This window comes from Hyperolius riggenbachi, chromosome 1, assembly GCF_040937935.1.
Source record: "Hyperolius riggenbachi isolate aHypRig1 chromosome 1, aHypRig1.pri, whole genome shotgun sequence".
NCBI classification, from domain to species: domain Eukaryota; kingdom Metazoa; phylum Chordata; class Amphibia; order Anura; family Hyperoliidae; genus Hyperolius; species Hyperolius riggenbachi.
Genome location: NC_090646.1, coordinates 298,498,443 through 298,516,621, shown reverse-complemented (window position 1 = coordinate 298,516,621; position 18,179 = coordinate 298,498,443). Strand labels below are relative to the sequence as shown.

Sequence of the window (18,179 nt, the reverse complement as noted above, 5' to 3'; positions counted from 1 at the left end):
CCCAAATCACATATAAACCGGGGGTGTCCACACTCAAGGGAAATTCAAACATGCCGTCTTATATCGCCAACCCAGGACAGATCAGCAATATCAAGCATGGAAACCGATCCTTCTTCCCATTTTTATGCTTACCCGTTTGGTCTTCAAGCTTACCTCTCCTCTCCCTGCGACAATGTGCGAAAGACCACTGAGTGTGTGCCTACTCCTGTGTCTGGAGTTCCCTAGGTTCTAATAGTGTACCTGCTCGTGGTACCTCTCAAAACACGGCCCTACGCATAGACCAGGCTGGTCAGGACAGCGGGGACAATAATAAACGGTGTCACTCCTTGATCCAGCCCTGCTGCAGACACGGCAACGTTTTCTTCGGATGCGTTGACCTGGGGCACACGGAAGCTGATAGGCGTAATGCCTTCCATGCAGTCGGCTAGTTGCATCTGGGGGGGGGGGGGGGGCCTGGCACCTCCTGGATACAGGATGTCCATAATGATCTCTTCCTGAAATTGGAGGAAAGATCCAGTTCTCCCAGCCTTACTGTAGAGAACAAAGCTGTTGTAAACTGCCAATTGAATCAGATAAAAAGACACTTTCTTATACCAGCGTCTTGTTTTCCGGGTAACTAAATAGGGCGCTAACCTCTGGTCATTGAAGTCCACCCCTCCCATGTTGACATTATATTCGTGGACGACAAGGGGCTTTTCAATGACCGCAGTTGCCCGTTGAATTTGGACTGTCGTGTCTGTGTGAATGGTGGACAGAAAGTAAACGTCCCTCTTGTCCCTCCATTTCACCGCGAGCAGGTCTTCAGTACGCAAGGCGACCCTCTGCCCCCGTAAAAGTCTGGTGGTAACGAGCCGTTGGGGGAAGCCCTGGCGACTAGGCCGCGCAGTGCCACAGCATCGGATTCCTTCTAACTTTAAGTGCTGAAAGAGGGCCACACTTGTGTAATAATTGTCCACAAAAAGATGGTACCCCTTCTGGAACAAGGGTGACACCAAGTCCCACACAACCTTTCCACTGCTCCCCAGGTAGTCAGGGCATCCGACCGGCTCCAATTTTGAGTCTTTTCCCTCATAGACCCTAAAACGACATGTATAGCCTGTGGCCCTTTCACAGAGCTTATACAGTTTCACCCCATACCGGGCGCGCTTGCTTGGGATGTACTGTTTGATGCCAAGGCGCCCGGTAAAGCGTAAGAGGGACTCGTCTACGCAGATGTTCTGTTCAGGGATATAAGCATCTGCAAATGTTGATGACAGGTGGTCTATGAGGGGCCGAATTTTGTGGAGCCGGTCATAAGCAGGGTGGCCCTTTTCATGACAGGTTTTGTCGTCGTTGAAGTGCAGGAAGCGCAGGATGGACTCAAATCGTGTCCTGGACATGGCAGCAGGGTACAAGGGAACATGATTTACTGGGTTCGTAGACCAATACGACCGCAGTACATTCTGTTTCATTAGTCCCAAGTGAAGGATAAGGGCCAAAAAGATTTTAATGTCGGAAACTTGGACTGGTTTCCACCCGAAAGGCTGGGCATACATGCTCTCCGGGTGCTCGGTGATGAATTGTGTGGCTTTACGGTTGGTCTCAACCACAATTAAGTCCAAGAGAACCTGGGTGATGAACAGCTGCAAAAAGTCTAGGGCCGTTCCTAGATGAGCTGTCGCCACCTGGACTCCAGACTGGGCGGTGAAAGGGGGCACTACGGGTGCGGCGGAATCAGGGGATTGCCAATCTGGTTGTGCCAGCACCTCTGGGAGTCTATGGGTACTACGGGCCCGTCTTCTTCTTGGTGGCTGCGACGGGGGTACTACTGCACTTGCCACCGTACCAGTTTCAACTTCCATGCTGACGCTCACCACTTCGTCAGGGTCTACGGAAGCACTGGCACTAAGTCCAGGAGATGCTGCGCTGCTGGTGCCTGCCTCACCAAGAAAACTATCAACAGCGCTAGCACCACCCTGCTGCCCTTGAGGCGGATCCTGCGCCACCTGCGGTCTAACGACTTGGGGTCTGGTACGCCTGGCTCTAGTCGGGACCATAGCCTCGTCATCAGTATCGGTCAGGGAACCACTGCTTTCTACAGGTTCAAAATCGGACCCGGAAGATTCGACGGATGATTCTTCTCAAAAGAACTCATCCGACTGGTCCATGTACCTGTATACCTCGTCATCGGAAAGCCCCCTTCTTGCCATTTTGGATTGCTAAATTTATGGGGTTTTCCTCCGAGACTACCCAGAAAAAAAGAGCACCTACCTAGCAAAAAGGGAGTATTTGAGAGTTATTGGGGTTGGTGGGAAGTGGGGTCTCAGAGGCAATCAAACAATCACGGGACAATCAAATCCAATTACAGCACAATCGACTCCAATCACAGCACAAGCAGATCTGATGCACTCGGAAGGTGATGGGGGGAGGGTGGGATTGGGTGTGGCGGGAAGTGGGGTCTCAGGCAATCAAACAATCACGGGGCAATCGAAGCCGATCACGGGACAATCAAATACAATTACAGCACAATCGACTCCAATCACAGCCCAATCAAATCTGATGCACTCGGAAGGTGATGGGGGAGGGTGGGATTGGGTGTGGCGGGAAGTGGGGTCTCAGGCAATCAAACAATCACGGGGCAATCGAAGTCGATCACGGGACAATCAAATACAATTACAGCACAATCGACTCCAATCACAGCACAAGCAAATCTGATGCACTCGGAAGGTGGTGGTTGGAGGTGGTGGTGGGGGGGGGGGGGGGGTGGGTGGGGTTGGGTGTGGTGGGGGGGAGGGTGGGGTTGGGTGTGGCGGAAAGTGGGGTCTCAGGCAATCAAACAATCACGGGGCAATCGAAGCCGATCACGGGACAATCAAATACAATTACACCACAATTGAATACAAGCGCAGCACAATCGAATACAAGCGCAGCACAGTAAAATACAATGCACTTGGACGGTGATTAGGGGGGGGTCTGAGGGCGATTTGAGGGGGTGGGGGGTTGATCAGGAGCCTGCACGGGGCAGACTGAGTCCTGATCTGATGAGAGGCAGACACAGGGGGTTACTGATCAAAGATCAGTTAGTGATTGCTGGGGAGGACAGATGTAAACAAACAGCAGGGGATGTAATCAGAAGGGGGGTACGAGGGCAATCGAGGGCCTGGGCAGGTGATCGGTTACCCCCGCGGGGCAGTTAGGGTCTGCTCTGATGGGTGGGGGTGCTGAGGGCTGATGGACAGGTGATAGACAGGTGATCAGAGGGGGATCAGAGGGGGATCAGAGGGTAATGTAGCTGTATACAGATGTATACAGTATACAGGGGGGTAGTCTGGGATGGGGTGTGGGGGTGATCTAAAGGTAGGGGGGGGGATCAGGGGTGACTAGGAGGCAGTTAGGGACCTAAACTAAGGGGCAGCGTCGCTAGTTAGTGGCAGGTGGGGGGGGTGGGGGTTTTACAGGGGTGCAAGGGTGATGGGCAGGGGTCTGCTGGGGTGATCAGGGGGGGTAGGAAGGCTGGGGTGGGTGATCAGGGAGGCTGAGGGCAAAAAACACAGTGTAGCTATGTCACTTACAAGTGGTTCCTCCTCGCTGGTGGTCTCTGCAACAATGAGACCACGAGGCGAGGAGGAAGCACGTATAAGGCACTTTGTTTACCTAACAAAGTGCCTTATACTACCTGATTGGTGGATCCTGCGGATTCCTCCGCTCGCCGGCTCTGCTAAGTGGCCGGCGAGCGGAGACAAAATGCCCGTGCTTCGATCCCGGGCGGAGGATCGCGTCACGGATGACGCGATCGCTCCGCCCATGCCCTTAAATGGACTGCCGCCTCTGTGGGTGAGGCCGTCCTGCAGGGCTCCACTTCCCCGCCGCCCCTGTGTAGTGGGCGGTCGGGAAGTGGTTAAGGGGGTCAATTGTACGTTTCCCTCCTCTTTTAATTTTCTCTGAAGAGTAGCAACATGGGGGTCTCAAAACAACTCTCAAATGACCTGAAGACAAAGATTGTTCACCATCATGGTTTAGGCCCGGTTCACATTAGCGGTGGCTATCCGGAATAGCCGTGCCGGAGCCGCACCGCATGCTGGCCGGACGAAACGGACGCACGGCATAGCAATGTAAGTCTATGCCAGGGTTCACATGTGTCCGTTTCGTCCGGACCGGAGCCGGACCGGATCCGGACTCCGGTGTCCGTTCCAACATGCGCTATTTTTTGGTCCGGCTCCTCCGGCAGCCGTATCCGGGGCGGAGCCGGACTGCACCATCCGGCCAATGGAAACCAATGAGAACCGGAGAGCGCACAACACACTGGCAAAAAATCCGGATGTTCTACCCCACTTCCTATGAGGATTGTTGCGGCGATATTGTATCGGGGACACATGGGCAACCATTTTGGAGTGGAGCAGCACGAGCTGGAGATGTTGGCAGCATGTTGGAGGTGGAGGTGAGTGCTAAACAGCGGAGGGCCTGATTCCACAGGTCCCCCTTCTGCTGACCTCCCAGACCCCAACATTTTTTTTTGTTTTTATACAGGTTGTTATCTCTTTAAGAATCCGGATCCGGACCGCAACCGTGTTCATACCGCACGGAAACCGTATGCAACCGGACCGGATCCGGACAGGAACCGTACGGTTCAGGTCCGATCCGGCTCCGGTGCGGTCCGGACATCCGGTGCGGTTTTTGCAAAACCGCAAGTGTGAACCGGGCCTTAGGGATAGGATACAGAAAGCTGTCTCAGAGATTTCAGCTGTCTGTTTCCACAGTTAGAAACATATTGAGGAAATGGAAGACCACAGGCTCAGTTCAAGTTAAGGCTCAAAGTGGCAGACCAAGAAAAATCTTGGATAGACAGAAGCAACGAATGGTGAGAACAGTCAGAGTCAACCCACAGACCAGCACCAAAGACCTACAACATCACCATTTGGCGCACTGTTCACAAGGAAGGAGATGTTGTATGCGACAGTGATTCAGAGGAAGCCCACAACACAAACAGAGCCACTTGAGGTATGCTAAAGCACATTTGGACAAGCCAGCTTCATTTTGGAATAAGGTGCTGTGGACTGATGAGTTATTTGGGCATAACAAGGGGCATTATGCATGGAGGAAAAAGAACACAGCATTCCAAGAAAAATGGTGCAGTGGATCACAGCGTGACCAAGCGTCGTTGAGACACGAAACGGCTGTCGCCTTCCACCTTAGTGCCTGACACCCACCTCCAATCCATGAATCCTGCCTGTCGCCGGGAATACGTAAGCCTATACCTGCCCATCACTCAAACGCAATGTTTGACTGATATATGCCAACTTTTGTATGTCTGTGTTTTGGAATTGGAGCAGCCACATTTCTCTGCAAGTAAAGATTGTTTTTCAAGACGGAAGGTGCACATTTTTTGCTTTTTCTTGTGAAAGTGATTCCAAGAAAAACACCTGCAACCTACAGTAAAATATGGTGGTGGTTCCATCATGCTGTGGGGCCAGGGACTGGGAATCTTGTCAAAATTGAAAGATGCATAGATTCCACTCAGTATCGGCAGATTCTGGATACCAATGTCCAGGAATCTTTGACAAAGCTGAAGCTGCACCGAGGCTGGATCTTTCAACAAGACAACTACCCTAAACACTGCTCAAAAATCCCCTAAGGCATTCATGCAGAGGAACAAGTACAACATTCTGGCATGTCCATCTCAGTTCCCAGACCTGAATATAATTAAAAATCTGTGGTGTGAGTTAAAGAGAGCTGTCCATGCTCGAAAGCCATTAAACCTGAATGAACTAGAGATGTTTTGTAAAGAAGAATGGTCCAAAATACCTTCATCCAAAATCCAGACTCTCATTGGAATCTACAGAAAGCGTTTAGAGTCAGTAATTTCTGCAAGAGGAGGATCTACTAAATATTCATTTCATGTATTTTTCTGTGGTGCACAAATTTATGCACCTGCCTAATTTTGTTTAAACAATTATTGCACACTTTCTGTAAATCCAATTAACTTCATTTCACTTCTCAAATATCACTGTCTGTGTCTCCTATATATTTAACTGACATTTTTTTTTATCATAACAACCAATGATTTATACAGGAAAATCATAAAGATTAACAAGGTTGCCCAAACTTTCGCATCTAACTGTGTGTGTGTCTGTGTATATATATATATATATATATATATATATATATATATATATATATATATATATATATATATATATATATATATATATATATTATATTGTGATTGTCAGAGCAGATGTCTGCTTGTTTCTGGTCTGGTTTTGGATGGAAAAGTCCTGGATAATGACTGTTGTTGCAATTTAGCAACAACATTATCCTGCAGATTACTTTGCGATCCAGGGCCGGTGTGTATTTGGAGAAGGAGGGGCCTTACATGCCACTCCTCCAAGTCCAGGCCTGAGTCTGGTAGATGGAGGGTTAATTGGTTCAAGTGCATGAAATTGCTTAAGTAGCTGTATCACTCAGTATGCAGTGGGCTGTATGTGGAGCAAGAAGGCTCCGGAAAGGCTGTGCAGCCAAGAAGGCTGCCAGGCTTGTAGCAGCAGGGAAGCTGCTGATGCGGAAGTGCTGGAGGGAGTTGGACTCCAGTACTGGTAAACCAGGAGAAGCCTGGAAAAGATGAGTGGCCCAGGTCTGCCATTAGGCCCATGGCAGGGTGTCACTCACAAGCCAGTGTGGCTGCAGAAGGCAAGAAGCCTGAGCTAGAGTTGGTACAGACGAAGAAGGGTGTATATTGTGTGACTACAAACCTACTGAACACCCAGTGTGGTGTATTTTTGTTGTTGTTTGACTGACAAAGTGCCATTGTTTTGTTTTAACCCTAAGAAGACTCACTGTCTGGTATGTTGTGACCCGTGATGCTGCTGACCTACTCCACCAATGAGCTAAAATCCACAGAATATCACTATAATATATATATATATAGAACATACAAGACAGTCCGTGCACAGCTTCCTGTGTTTACATTTATTTTCTCATGATTTTTTCACCAGCAGGCAAGTAAACATATGTCACATTTCAGTAATCATATATACAGTAGATCGATCTGACCTGTGTGGAGGGCGGGTGCGGGAGGGTGACCAGGGGATGAGAGGACGGCGCAACAGCCGTTTCGCGCCGGTGTGGCGCTTGTTCACGTGCGTTTGTCCCAGGGCAATGGCGGCGTGTACGGACTTCCGAGATGTTATCAGGAAGCCCCGCCCACCACGCTCGCCATTGTCCCACAATGCCGGGGAGTGAATGTGTCCGGGTTAAGGGGGAGGAAACTGGTCTTGTGACACGGTGAGAGTGACAGGGAGTGCATCCACCTATTGGGATAGGTTTGTGAGAGAAAGGGGAGGATCGCCTGCTCAGCAAGTGCTGCAGGTTGCCTGCTCGTGATACATACACATCCAGGCTAACATGCTCTCCTGTCTCAATCTACTGTTCATTAAAAGAAAACTATCTTTATTTAAACATATACATTAAAAACAACTCGTTCCCCTACCTAAAAACACTGTGAGGTAGGAGGGAAGGAAGAGAGAAGGAAACAGAAGCCTAGAGACAAATCTCTAGGTTGGGACCTTATTACACCCACCCACTCTCATATTCTTTTTCTCGGCCGACCACCATTAGTCCCGACCTGGACATCATCCAGGATATTACACTAAGAATCAAAAAGGGGTGGAGGGGTGCTCCCACAAAGCCCACCAAAGGGGGCATAGGGGAGTAACGTTACATTACAGAGGGAAAGAGTTCCATAGAGTAAATGGCACAATCGACGTCCAATAAAGTTTAACCAGGGAACAACTGGGGGCACGCTGGGCATGACAGTGCATGAATGGAATGGTCTTGCTCCGGGGGAGGGAAAGAACAACCACCAGGGCAGAAAAATCTCCCTCCCGTGGTGTCCACTTTTCCCCCAGGGCAAAATGTGAACATTGCCACCAGAATTCTGGTGACATCTCCTGTCACATCGCCATCCATAATCAAAATGAACCTGTCCCCCAGCACACCCCTATGCACCACCGCTCCAGGCAAGTGCTCGTGAGCTGAGGCACAAAGTCCCCCAAACCTGGGACGTCCATTAATGGAAGAGAGACAGAGGAGAGCATATATAGGGAGACATAGCGTAGAGGAGTCCATCAGGAAATGAAAAGAACAATGAGCTCTTCGGATAAGGAGAAGAATAAGATCAAGGGGGAACTCTTCTGGGGGTCTGCCTGCAACTAGAATCATGAAGGGAAGGAAAAAAGGGGAAGGGAAGAAAAAAGGGGGGGGGGGGAGGCAGGGGGGAAAAAAAAGAGAGAGAAGAGAGAGAAGGGGGGGGGGTAAAGAAGGAGGAGCCATTCCCAAAGGTGCAGGAGAGGGGGGGGGAAGAGGAGCACCCCCATGTCCACAACCAAACCTAGGGATGGGAGAAGCCCTGAATGCTAAGGATCAAGGAAACAGGATAGTTCCAACCTGTCATTGAGGCCTAAAGGCCCCGTTGCCTCCGTGCGCAGAATCACGCGAGATTCTCGTCGCGTTAACTCTTGATCCCTGTTACCTCCCCTTCTGGGGTTTGTAACATGTAAAAGTCCCGCGAATTTCAAACACTTGAACTTGCCCCCATGGGCCTCTCTGACATGATCAATTAAGCGAGGGCACCCCCTCCCAGACTTGATGGACTTAAACCCATTCTGAGGTTCGTACCTTCCAACATCTGCGGACAATGTTTGCACTTGCCGCATCTGTAGTTCCCCTTGGGATGTCTGGTGGTCAACCAGTTAGATGGCGTAGTGGAGCGATATTCACTCCGCGTCAGGATATCACCTAGGGTTGGGGATCTCCTGTAAACCACTCGTAGGGGGTCAGGAAAAATCTTTTGCAATGCAGGGTCCCTAGTTATGAATGACCAATTATTTTTTATGACCTGAGATAACTTTCTGGTCATAGGTGTATAATCAAAAGTGCATGTGAGAGGGCCACCTTTATCAGGTTTAGACTGTCTGGCCAGAAGGGTGGATCTATCTTTCCCCCTAGCCCTTTCCTCTGCTGCCTCAAGGGCAACGTCATCATAATCCCTTGCCCGCAGGCGGGCAGTGAGCTCTCTCGCCTGCATCTCAAATGTATCAGGGTTAGTGTTGTTGCGTCTGAGACGTAGGTACTGGCCGTATGGCAGGGATGACATAACATGCTCAGGATGATAGCTGCTTTTATGCAGTAATGAATTGACCGCTGTAGATTTCCTAAAGCCTTCACAAATCAATTTAGCCCCATCTGGTTTGATCATCAAATCCAGAAAACATACGCCCCTATCGCTGATCTCTGACGTAAAACGCATGTTAATCTTGTTGACATTGAGGTGCTCCATGAACCCTCCAAATTCCTCAAGGCTCCCCCGCCACACGACCAGCACATCGTCCACATAACGCAACCACACTTTGATGTTCCCTCGAAAAGGGTTGGAAGGACTTAGCACATAGTCCTCCTCCCAGGCTCCTAAAAAGAGCCCAGCGTAGGTACATGCCACAGAGGTTCCCATGGCCGTCTCGGAAGTCTGGTGGTACCACCTTCCATCAAACATAAACGCATTGTGCGTTAGGACAAACTTAAGACACTCACACAGGTAATCTTTGTATCCCGTGTCTTTGTTGGTCCTATCAAGGAACTGACGGACTGCCTTTATGCCTTCCTCGTGGGGTATCCGGCTGTAGAGACTCTCTACATCAATTGTGGCAAGCCTGTACCCAGGTCGCCACTCCACATTTTCGGCAACATTGATTGCGTCCAACGTGTCCGCCAGATAGGTTGAAACCCCTGCGAGAAGAGGGCGCAACAGATGGTCCAAAAAACGGGAGAGCCGTTCCGTGAGAGACCCGCATCCACAGACTATGGGCCTCCCCGGAGGGCTCTCCATCGATTTATGCAATTTGGGAAGATGGTACCACACAGGGTACCGGGGGGACACGGGCAACAAATCTGTAGCTAACCTCTGTGGCATGTACCCCAGTTCCACCCCCCCACCTCAATAAAGTGCGGAGGGTTGACTGGTATTTTGTAGTCGGATTGCGATCCAGGCGCTCATAAAAAGCTCTGTTTTCCAACTGCATGTATGCCTCCCGTGTGTAGGCCTCACCTGACATGATTACTACATTTCCCCCCTTGTCCGCCTGTTTCACCGCCAGGCCGCGACGTTGTTTAAGCCATTTAATGGCCCTCCTTTCTGTGCTGCTTAGGTTATCCGGCGCCTTGTTGTAACAAAGGGCCTTCATTTCGTCCGCGACCTGGTGGAAAAATTGGTCTATTGGCGAACCAGGGGGGACCGGCACCGCCCGAGTGGACCTACACGCCCGGAAGGCCCCAGGGTTACCCAGGCTAAGGCACGAGCTAGAGGGGTCCCCCTCATCCATAGAACAGTCTCCACCCTCCTCCCACAGCTCCTCCAGTATCCGGAGTGCCTCCATCTCGGCCAGATCCCAGTCCACCATGGGACTGAACCCTAAAGTGGACTCTGGGACTGCCGTTAGTGCGGGGCCTCCTTCACTCTGTCCTTGGAGCCCTGCATTGTCATCCCGTTATAGCTGGTTAAGCATCATCTTCCTGGTCGTCTTGTAGAGATCCACAAAAAAGTCCACAAAGTCAAAGTCCCTAGTTGGTGAAAATCCTAAACCCTTTTTGAGGAGGGTTAGGCATGCCTCGAGGATGGTTTCCCCGGTAAGATTGACCACCTCTAGTTCCCCCACAAAACCCTCCCCCCCCCCCCCCTCCACTACTCCCTGGTCCATCTCTTCTTTGTGCTGTTGTTTCCATGAGCGCCCCTGACCGCCACTGGAGAGTCCCAGGTCACTGTCCTTTCCAGGCTTGTTCCGCCCTCTGCCTCTTAGGCGGACTCGTTTCCTAAAGGGATTCGAGGCACATGGTTTGGGAGTTGGCTGCTTGGGTTTGGAATCTGGGTTACCCCTTTGTCCCTTCTTCCTAAGCTGTTTAGGCTTTGGACGTTTCACACTTTTTTCGTCCTCCGAGTCTGACCCTGAGTCCGTTGTCCAGTACCCTCTCCCTTTCTTGGGGGGACCCCCTTTGTTAGGAGTGCCTCCTTGGCCCCAATAGAAAATTCTTCCCCTTTTGAAGTCGTCCTGATCTCGATGGAATTTCTTCAATTTCCTAGCCTTAAAGGGAATGTCCAAGCAATATAAAAAAATGAGTTTCACTTACCTGGGGCTTCTACCAGCCCCATGCAGCCATCCTGTGCCCTCATTGTCACTCACTGCTGCTCCAGTCCCCCACTGGCAGCTTGCCGACCTCGGAGGTCGGCGGGACGCATTGCGTACATTTTTACGCATTCCCGCTAGTGCAGGAACAGTAACACATACATTTGTACGCATTACTGGTTCAATGCGTAAAAATGTACGCATTAAACCAGTAACGCGTAAAAATGTAAGTGTTAATGTTCCTGCACTGGCGGGAATGCGTAAAAATGTACGCAATGCGTCCTGCCGACCTCAGAGGTCGGTAAGCTGCCAGCGGGGGACTGGAGCAGCAGTGAGTGACTACGAGGGCACAGGATAGCTGCATGGGGCTGGTAGAAGCCCCAGGTAAGTGAAACTCATTTTTTTATTTTGTTTGAACCTTCCCTTTAAGCTCGTTCTGTATAGGCAGAATCTTCTTCTCGATCTTGGTAATGATCGACTCAAAATTTTCCTCTGTTGTGGCCTCCTGCAACTGCTCCCTAGTCTCCTGCAGCTCCCCTGATACCTTGTTGTGTTTTGCAATGGTCCGTTCTCTTACAATCTCTTGCAGAGTTCTACAATAGTTCAGGTGGGCCCTCTCCCATCTCTCCACAAATTGCTTGTCCTCCCGATACTCTGAGGGTTCTCTGTAGAATTTGTAACCTGCCTCCCTATATTTGTTGAGAGTGGTGGCAGTCCAAAAGAGCTTTGTCTCCTTCTCGCAGAGGCCTCCCAACCTCAATTCCAGCACCCTGGTCACTACCTCCTGGTTGACTGGTGCAGGACTAGCGCTGTGGTCGAATATTGTACTTGCTCCAGCGCGGCCTTCTGATACACCTTGACTTATAAGTGGATAATCCAGGGAGGAATCACTGTCACTCCCTGATTCTCGTATCTCCACGTCCGGTGTGCCCCCTTCAGCATTCATGAGTGCAACTCGTGCTCAAGGCTTGTAGATTAGATGCAGTACACAACAGGAGCTGGTTGCCTGGCACTCAGTAATGGGGGGATAGAAAGGTCCTCTGCATCTTTAAGTAACACCTCCGTCCTGGTCCACTTCACTGCTTTATGTATGTGGGGAAGCGTGCTTCCAGGCTAATTCAAACAACAAATTCACAGAACATACAAGACAGTCCATGCACAGCTTCCTGTGTTCACATTTATTTTCTCATGATTTTTTCGCCAGCAGGCAAGTAAACATATGTCACATTTCAGTAATCATATATACAGTAGATCGATCTGACCTGTGTGGAGGGTGGGTGCGAGAGGGTGACCAGGGGATGAGAGGACGGCGCAACAGCCGTTTCGTGCCGGTGTGGCGCTTGTTCACGTGCGTTTGTCCCAGGGCAATGGCGGCGTGTACGGACTTCCGAGATGTTGTCAGGAAGCCCCGCCCACCACGCTCACCATTGGCCCACAATGCCGGGGAGTGAATGTGTTCGGGTTAAGGGGGAGGAAACTGGTCTTGTGACACGGTGAGAGTGACAGGGAGTGCATCCACCTATTGGGATAGGTTTGTGAGAGAAAGGGGAGGATCGTCTGGCCCGGCGAATACAATAGCTTGTGCTCATGCCTGCTCAGCAAGTGCTGCAGGTTGCGTGCTCGTGATACATACATATCCAGGCTAACATGCCGCAAAACTATACACATCATTTGTTAGTGAAAAACTTGAAAGTGAATAAATACGAATACCCAATTGTGGAAGACCCGTATCACCCCAAATATACCTTATTGTCATGACTGCTCTCCAGTCTCAATCTACTGCGTTGGGCCGAACCTCCGATTTTAGATTCGCGAACTTCTGCGGAAGGTTCGGTTCGCGTTAAAGTTCGCGAACCGCAATAGACTTCAATGGGGATGCGAACTTTGAAAAAAAAAAATTTATGCTGGCCACAAAAGTGATGGAAAAGATGTTTCAAGGGGTCTAACACCTGGAGGGGGGCATGGCGGAGTGGGATACACGCCAAAAGTCCCCGGGAAAAATCTGGATTTGACGCAAAGCAGCGTTTTAAGGGCAGAAATCATATTGAATGCTAAATGACAGGCCTAAAGTGCTTTAAAACATCTTGCATGTGTATACATCAATCAGGTAGTGTAATTAAGGTACTGCTTCACACTGACACTCCAAACTGTTCACTGAACAGAACAGGTATGCAGTGGCGGGTTCACTGAACAGAACAGGTATACAGTGGCGGGTTCACTGAACAGAACAGGTATGCAGTGGCGGGTTCACTGAACAGAACAGGTATGCAGTGGCGGGTTCACTGAACAGAACAGGTATGCAGTGGCGGGTTCACTGAACAGAACAGGTATGCAGTGGTGGGTTCACAGAACAGGTATGCAGTGGCGGGTTCACTGAACAGGTATGCAGTGGTGGGTTCACAGAACAGGTATGCAGTGGTGGGTTCACAGAACAGGTATGCAGTGGTGGGTTCACAGAACAGGTATGCAGCCAGGGACAAGCTAAGCCTAACTAATCTTTCCCTATGAGAGAGAGTGTGCAGCAGCTCGCCCTACTCTCACTAATGCAGGCACACGAGTGACCGTAATGGTCGACGCTGCCTGCCTTTTAGTAGGGGGGGAGTGGCTCCAGGGGCTAGTGTAGCCTAATTGGCTACACTGGGCCTGCTGACTGTGATGTAGAGGGTCAAAGTTGACCCTCCATGGTGCATTATGGGGCGAACCGAACTTCCGCAAAGGTTCGCCTGCGGGACGCGAACGCGAACCACGGAAGTTCGCATGGAACCGTTCGCAGGCGAACCGTTCGGCCCAACTCTATTCATTAAAAGAAAACTATCTTTATTTAAACATATACATTAAAAACACCTCGTTCCCCTACCTAAAAACACTGTGAGGTGGGAGGGAAGGAAGAGAGAAGGAAACAGAAGCCTAGAGACAAATCTCTAGGTTGGGACCTCATTACACCCACCCACTCTCATATTCTTTTTCTCGGCCGACCACCATTAGTCCCGACCTGGACATCATCCAGGATATTACACTAAGAATCAAAAAGGGGTGAAGTGGTGCTCCCACAAAGCCCACCAAAGGGGGCATAGGGGAGTATCGTATATATATATATATATATCTTGTTGGCTCTTTGTGAATTAGAACTCTTTTATTCAATCTACTCAGTAGAGGTGTCCATGTAGCTGAAAAGGAAGATGAGAGGGATAGAGGACATTTGCAGTTGCACACACACACACACCAAAATTGTTGATAGTCATATGTTTTAAATGGCTCCGGGAGGCACCACACACTTGCTGGCCTTTTTCTTCTTGCCTACAGCTTGCATGGCTGGATAAGGGGTTAATTGTTAACTCTAGAGTAAAGGGAGGAGCTTAACTGTTTTGTTTTTAATATATAAAAAAATGTAATTATTTCAGGTTGCAGTGATATGACATTTTTGCAACAAAGTACATACTACTAAAGAATCACAGAACAAGTAATACTTGACAGTCAGTTAGTGGGGAAAAGTTTATCAGTCTCACCCTGCAGGGCTGAAGAATTAAATTTCAATCCCTGCCAAGACACTGTCCGAGGGAGTTTGTATGTGCTCCCCATGTATGTGTGGGATTACATTGGGTGCCCCATTTCCTAAAAAACATACATGTAGGCAAATTGGTTTCCCCCCAAAATAAGCCATACACTGAGATACGAACATCAAATTGTATCCATTTTTGAGGGACAGTTGGCAACATGAATGCTTCGATGTTCCCTGTAAAGCTCTGTGGAAAAAGTGTCAGTGCTTTATAAATGTATAACAATAATAATTATATAGGTTGAGATGCACTTCTCACGTATATGTAAAAACAATTTTAAAATATTGGCAATAAATTATTTTCTATCTCTGTGTTGTCTCCTAGGGTAAGACTAAAGATCAGCTACAAGGAATGAGCAGAGAACTACAAGACAAATGGATGCATGCCAATAGGCATGAGCTGATTCTGGGCTGCTTCTCAAGTCACCTCAAATACACTTTATGCACCAAGGCACTGATAAATGGATGTGGACTGCAATGCATGTTTGAACAGGCACTTTTTGTTTAGTTAGGAAGGTTGGGCACTGCCACATTATTTTCATCAATGTCTATTCTTTAAGCTTTATGGTTTGGAAAGCAGCATATCACAATTACTAAAAGCATGACCTTATCACAGAATGTACCCCAAAAATTGGGGAATAACACACTCTTCTAAACGCTAACAGGTTTTGTATTTATCTATATGAGGCCAACAGTCCATGTTCTCCGTGTACTTGTGTATTGGTGATCTGTGTTTAAAATGGAGTCTAGAAACACTATAGTAAGCAACCGTTGTTTCTAAAATTACAATAGTAAAAATGTATTTATTCCAATTTATAGCAAAACTTTGTTGAAAAAAAAAGTTTTTGTACCAGCTAGTCACTAAAGATAAATTACAGAACTTTTTTTTACATTGGTTCTTGTGGGAGATATGGCAAAAGGACAACATTCCTGGATAAAACTGTATTCTTCACTAGATATGGGGCCAGGGTGTAAATACGGGACCCTGCCAACACTTCTTCTGCTAATGTCTCTTTTAACTAAGGAGAGGCTGAACACTAATTGTATGATGCAGGGCCGAACCTCTGATAAAATGCCATGCAATCTGGAGTGATTGTTAAGGTGGCCACTAACTGTCCAATTTCTAGTGAAAAATCGTTCGAGCGATCAGAAATTCTGATCGGACGAAAAATCGTTCACTACACCAACAACTAACCAATCTTTGCTTCCTATCTATCACGACCACCAAGAAAATCCAAATTTCAATTCGACGAAAATTCATTCGGGCAACATTTTTTTCACTCATTCATAATCGATTGTGTCCACCAATGGAGATTATTTACAACCAATCCGATCAGAATTTCTGATCGCTCTAATGATTTTTCGCTAGAGATTGGAACGTTAGTGGCCAGCTTTACAATACTTGTTCCTCTGTCCAAACCCAATCTGTCAGCCTGGGGTTTTGTGCGCACATGTGTTTCTTATTACAGTAAGGGACATAAGATGGATGTAAACAAGTGCACATGTGTGCAGTGAGCTGCAGGCATGCATTTTCCTTGTGTAAAGCATGTATACGTGTCAGGTTACCAGTTGTAATCCCATGTTCGTTTTTTAACTCAATCATGCAGGCAGGGCTGGATTTACCATAAGGCACTGTATGCACGCGCACGCGTCTGATGATAGAAAGGTGGCTCACTCTGCTCCTCGAGTGCCTCCCTACCTCCTTCCCTATGCAACTTAATACTGAGGGTACCTCTGGCTACCTAATACTAAGGGGCACCTGTAGCTACCTATGACAGGCAGGGGAAGTAAGGGAGAAGTAACAGCTGGGACAGACAGCACACTTGCGGTGCGATTCGGCGGGGGTTTGTAGGTTCATGGACGGCAAAGTCTAGAGTACCAGGACATCTGTGCCTATAGGCTCCAGTGATGTAAATCTGGGCCTGGATGCAGGGCCTGGCTGTAAATATTGGGCCCCTGCCAGTATTTCCTTTGCCAAAATATCCAGAGATAAAGGGTAATTAAACAGTGTTCTTTAACTGGATGATGCAGGGACCTGCTGTAAATATATGGTGCTGGCAAATTTTCTTCTACTAATTTCTCTTTTCCCAAAAAAAAAACCCCAAAAAACCTCTGTTCTTTGACTGAATGATATAGAACCTGGCTCTAAAAAAAATCTCTAGAAATGTTTAGTAATTGACTGGGATAATATGGTTCCTTGTTAGTATTATGGCCATTTTAATTCTTTTTGGTTTTTTTTTTATTAATGTTCTTCATCTGGGTGATGTAGCGCCTGGCTATAAATATGAGGCCCTTACTAAATCCTTTATTCAGTAAAAAAATGTACATTTTCTTTTGCTTAAAGGATATCCGAAGTGACATGTGACATAATGAGGTAGACATGGGTATGTACAGTGCCTAGCACACAAATAGCTATGCTGTGTTCCTTCTTTTCTTTCTCTGCCTGAAAGAGTTAAATATCGGGTATGTAAGTGGCTGACTCAGTCCTGACGCAGACGGGAAGTGACTACAGTGTGACCCTCACTGAAATGAAATTCCCCTTTTTTATCTCTTTCTTGCTCTCAGAAGCCATTTTCTGCCAGGAAAGTGTGGTATAGTTGGAATTTCTTATCAGTGAGGGTCACACTCTAGTCACTTCCTGTCTTAATCAGGACTGAGTCAGCCACTTACATACCTGATATTTAACTCTTTCAGGCAGAGAAAGAAAAAAAGTGTGTGTGTGTGTGTGTGTGTGTGTGTGTGTGTGTGTGCGTGCGTGCGTGCGTGCGTGCGTTTCAGATCCAGATCCGGTCCGTATGCATCAGGCTGCCATCCGGATCCGTGGGCAAAAAATAGTTACATTTAAAGAAAAAAATGTTAGGGTCAGCAGAAGGTGCACCTGGTGCACCTGTAGAATCAGGTTCCTCTGCGGTAGGCCTCACCTCCACCTCCGACATTCTGCCAAACAGCTCCAGCACGTCTGTCACTGCGTCTGTCACTGCTGCTCCACTCCAGACATGCTTGGCCCATGTGTCCCCATCCGAAATGGCCGCTTGGATACGCATAGGAAGTGGGGTAGAACGTCAGGTTTTTGTAGGCAGTGTGTTCTGTCCCTTCCGTTCCCCATTGGTTTCTGTGTTCCGGATGGTGCTGTCACGGGGGCCGGACCCAAAAAATAGTGCATGTTGGAAAACTGTTCGGAGTCCGGATCCGGTCCGGCTCCGTACTATACGGAACGTACGTATGTGAACGTCCGCATAGCCTTTGCATTGCTATGCGGAACGTACGTTCCGTTTGTACAGTATGCGGTCCGGATCAGATCCGGAAAATCCGGATAGCGAACGCTAATGTGAACCGGGCCTTAGTGTTAAAATGCCATAATTCTAACTTTTCCATCCATACAGTTTGGTTGGAATTGTGGAAAGGTAGAAAGTTGGAAATAAAGTTTAAAATGGAATCTGTCACTTTAAAGGACACCTGAGCGGTTACTTCCT

General features: G+C 48.5%; 1 protein-coding gene across 1 annotated transcript in view; it reads left to right on the top strand.

Annotated features, from left to right (window-relative positions):
- Nucleotides 1-15,368, top strand: part of LOC137508681 (rho guanine nucleotide exchange factor 18-like) — a 249,878-nt gene extending 234,510 nt beyond the window's left edge. The window contains exon 9 of the mRNA XM_068233775.1: nucleotides 15,032-15,368. Within this exon, the coding sequence (XP_068089876.1) occupies nucleotides 15,032-15,214 (183 nt within the window). The 3' untranslated portion in view covers nucleotides 15,215-15,368. The remainder of the gene's footprint in view (nucleotides 1-15,031) is intronic.
- The last annotated feature ends 2,811 nt before the right edge of the window (nucleotides 15,369-18,179 follow it).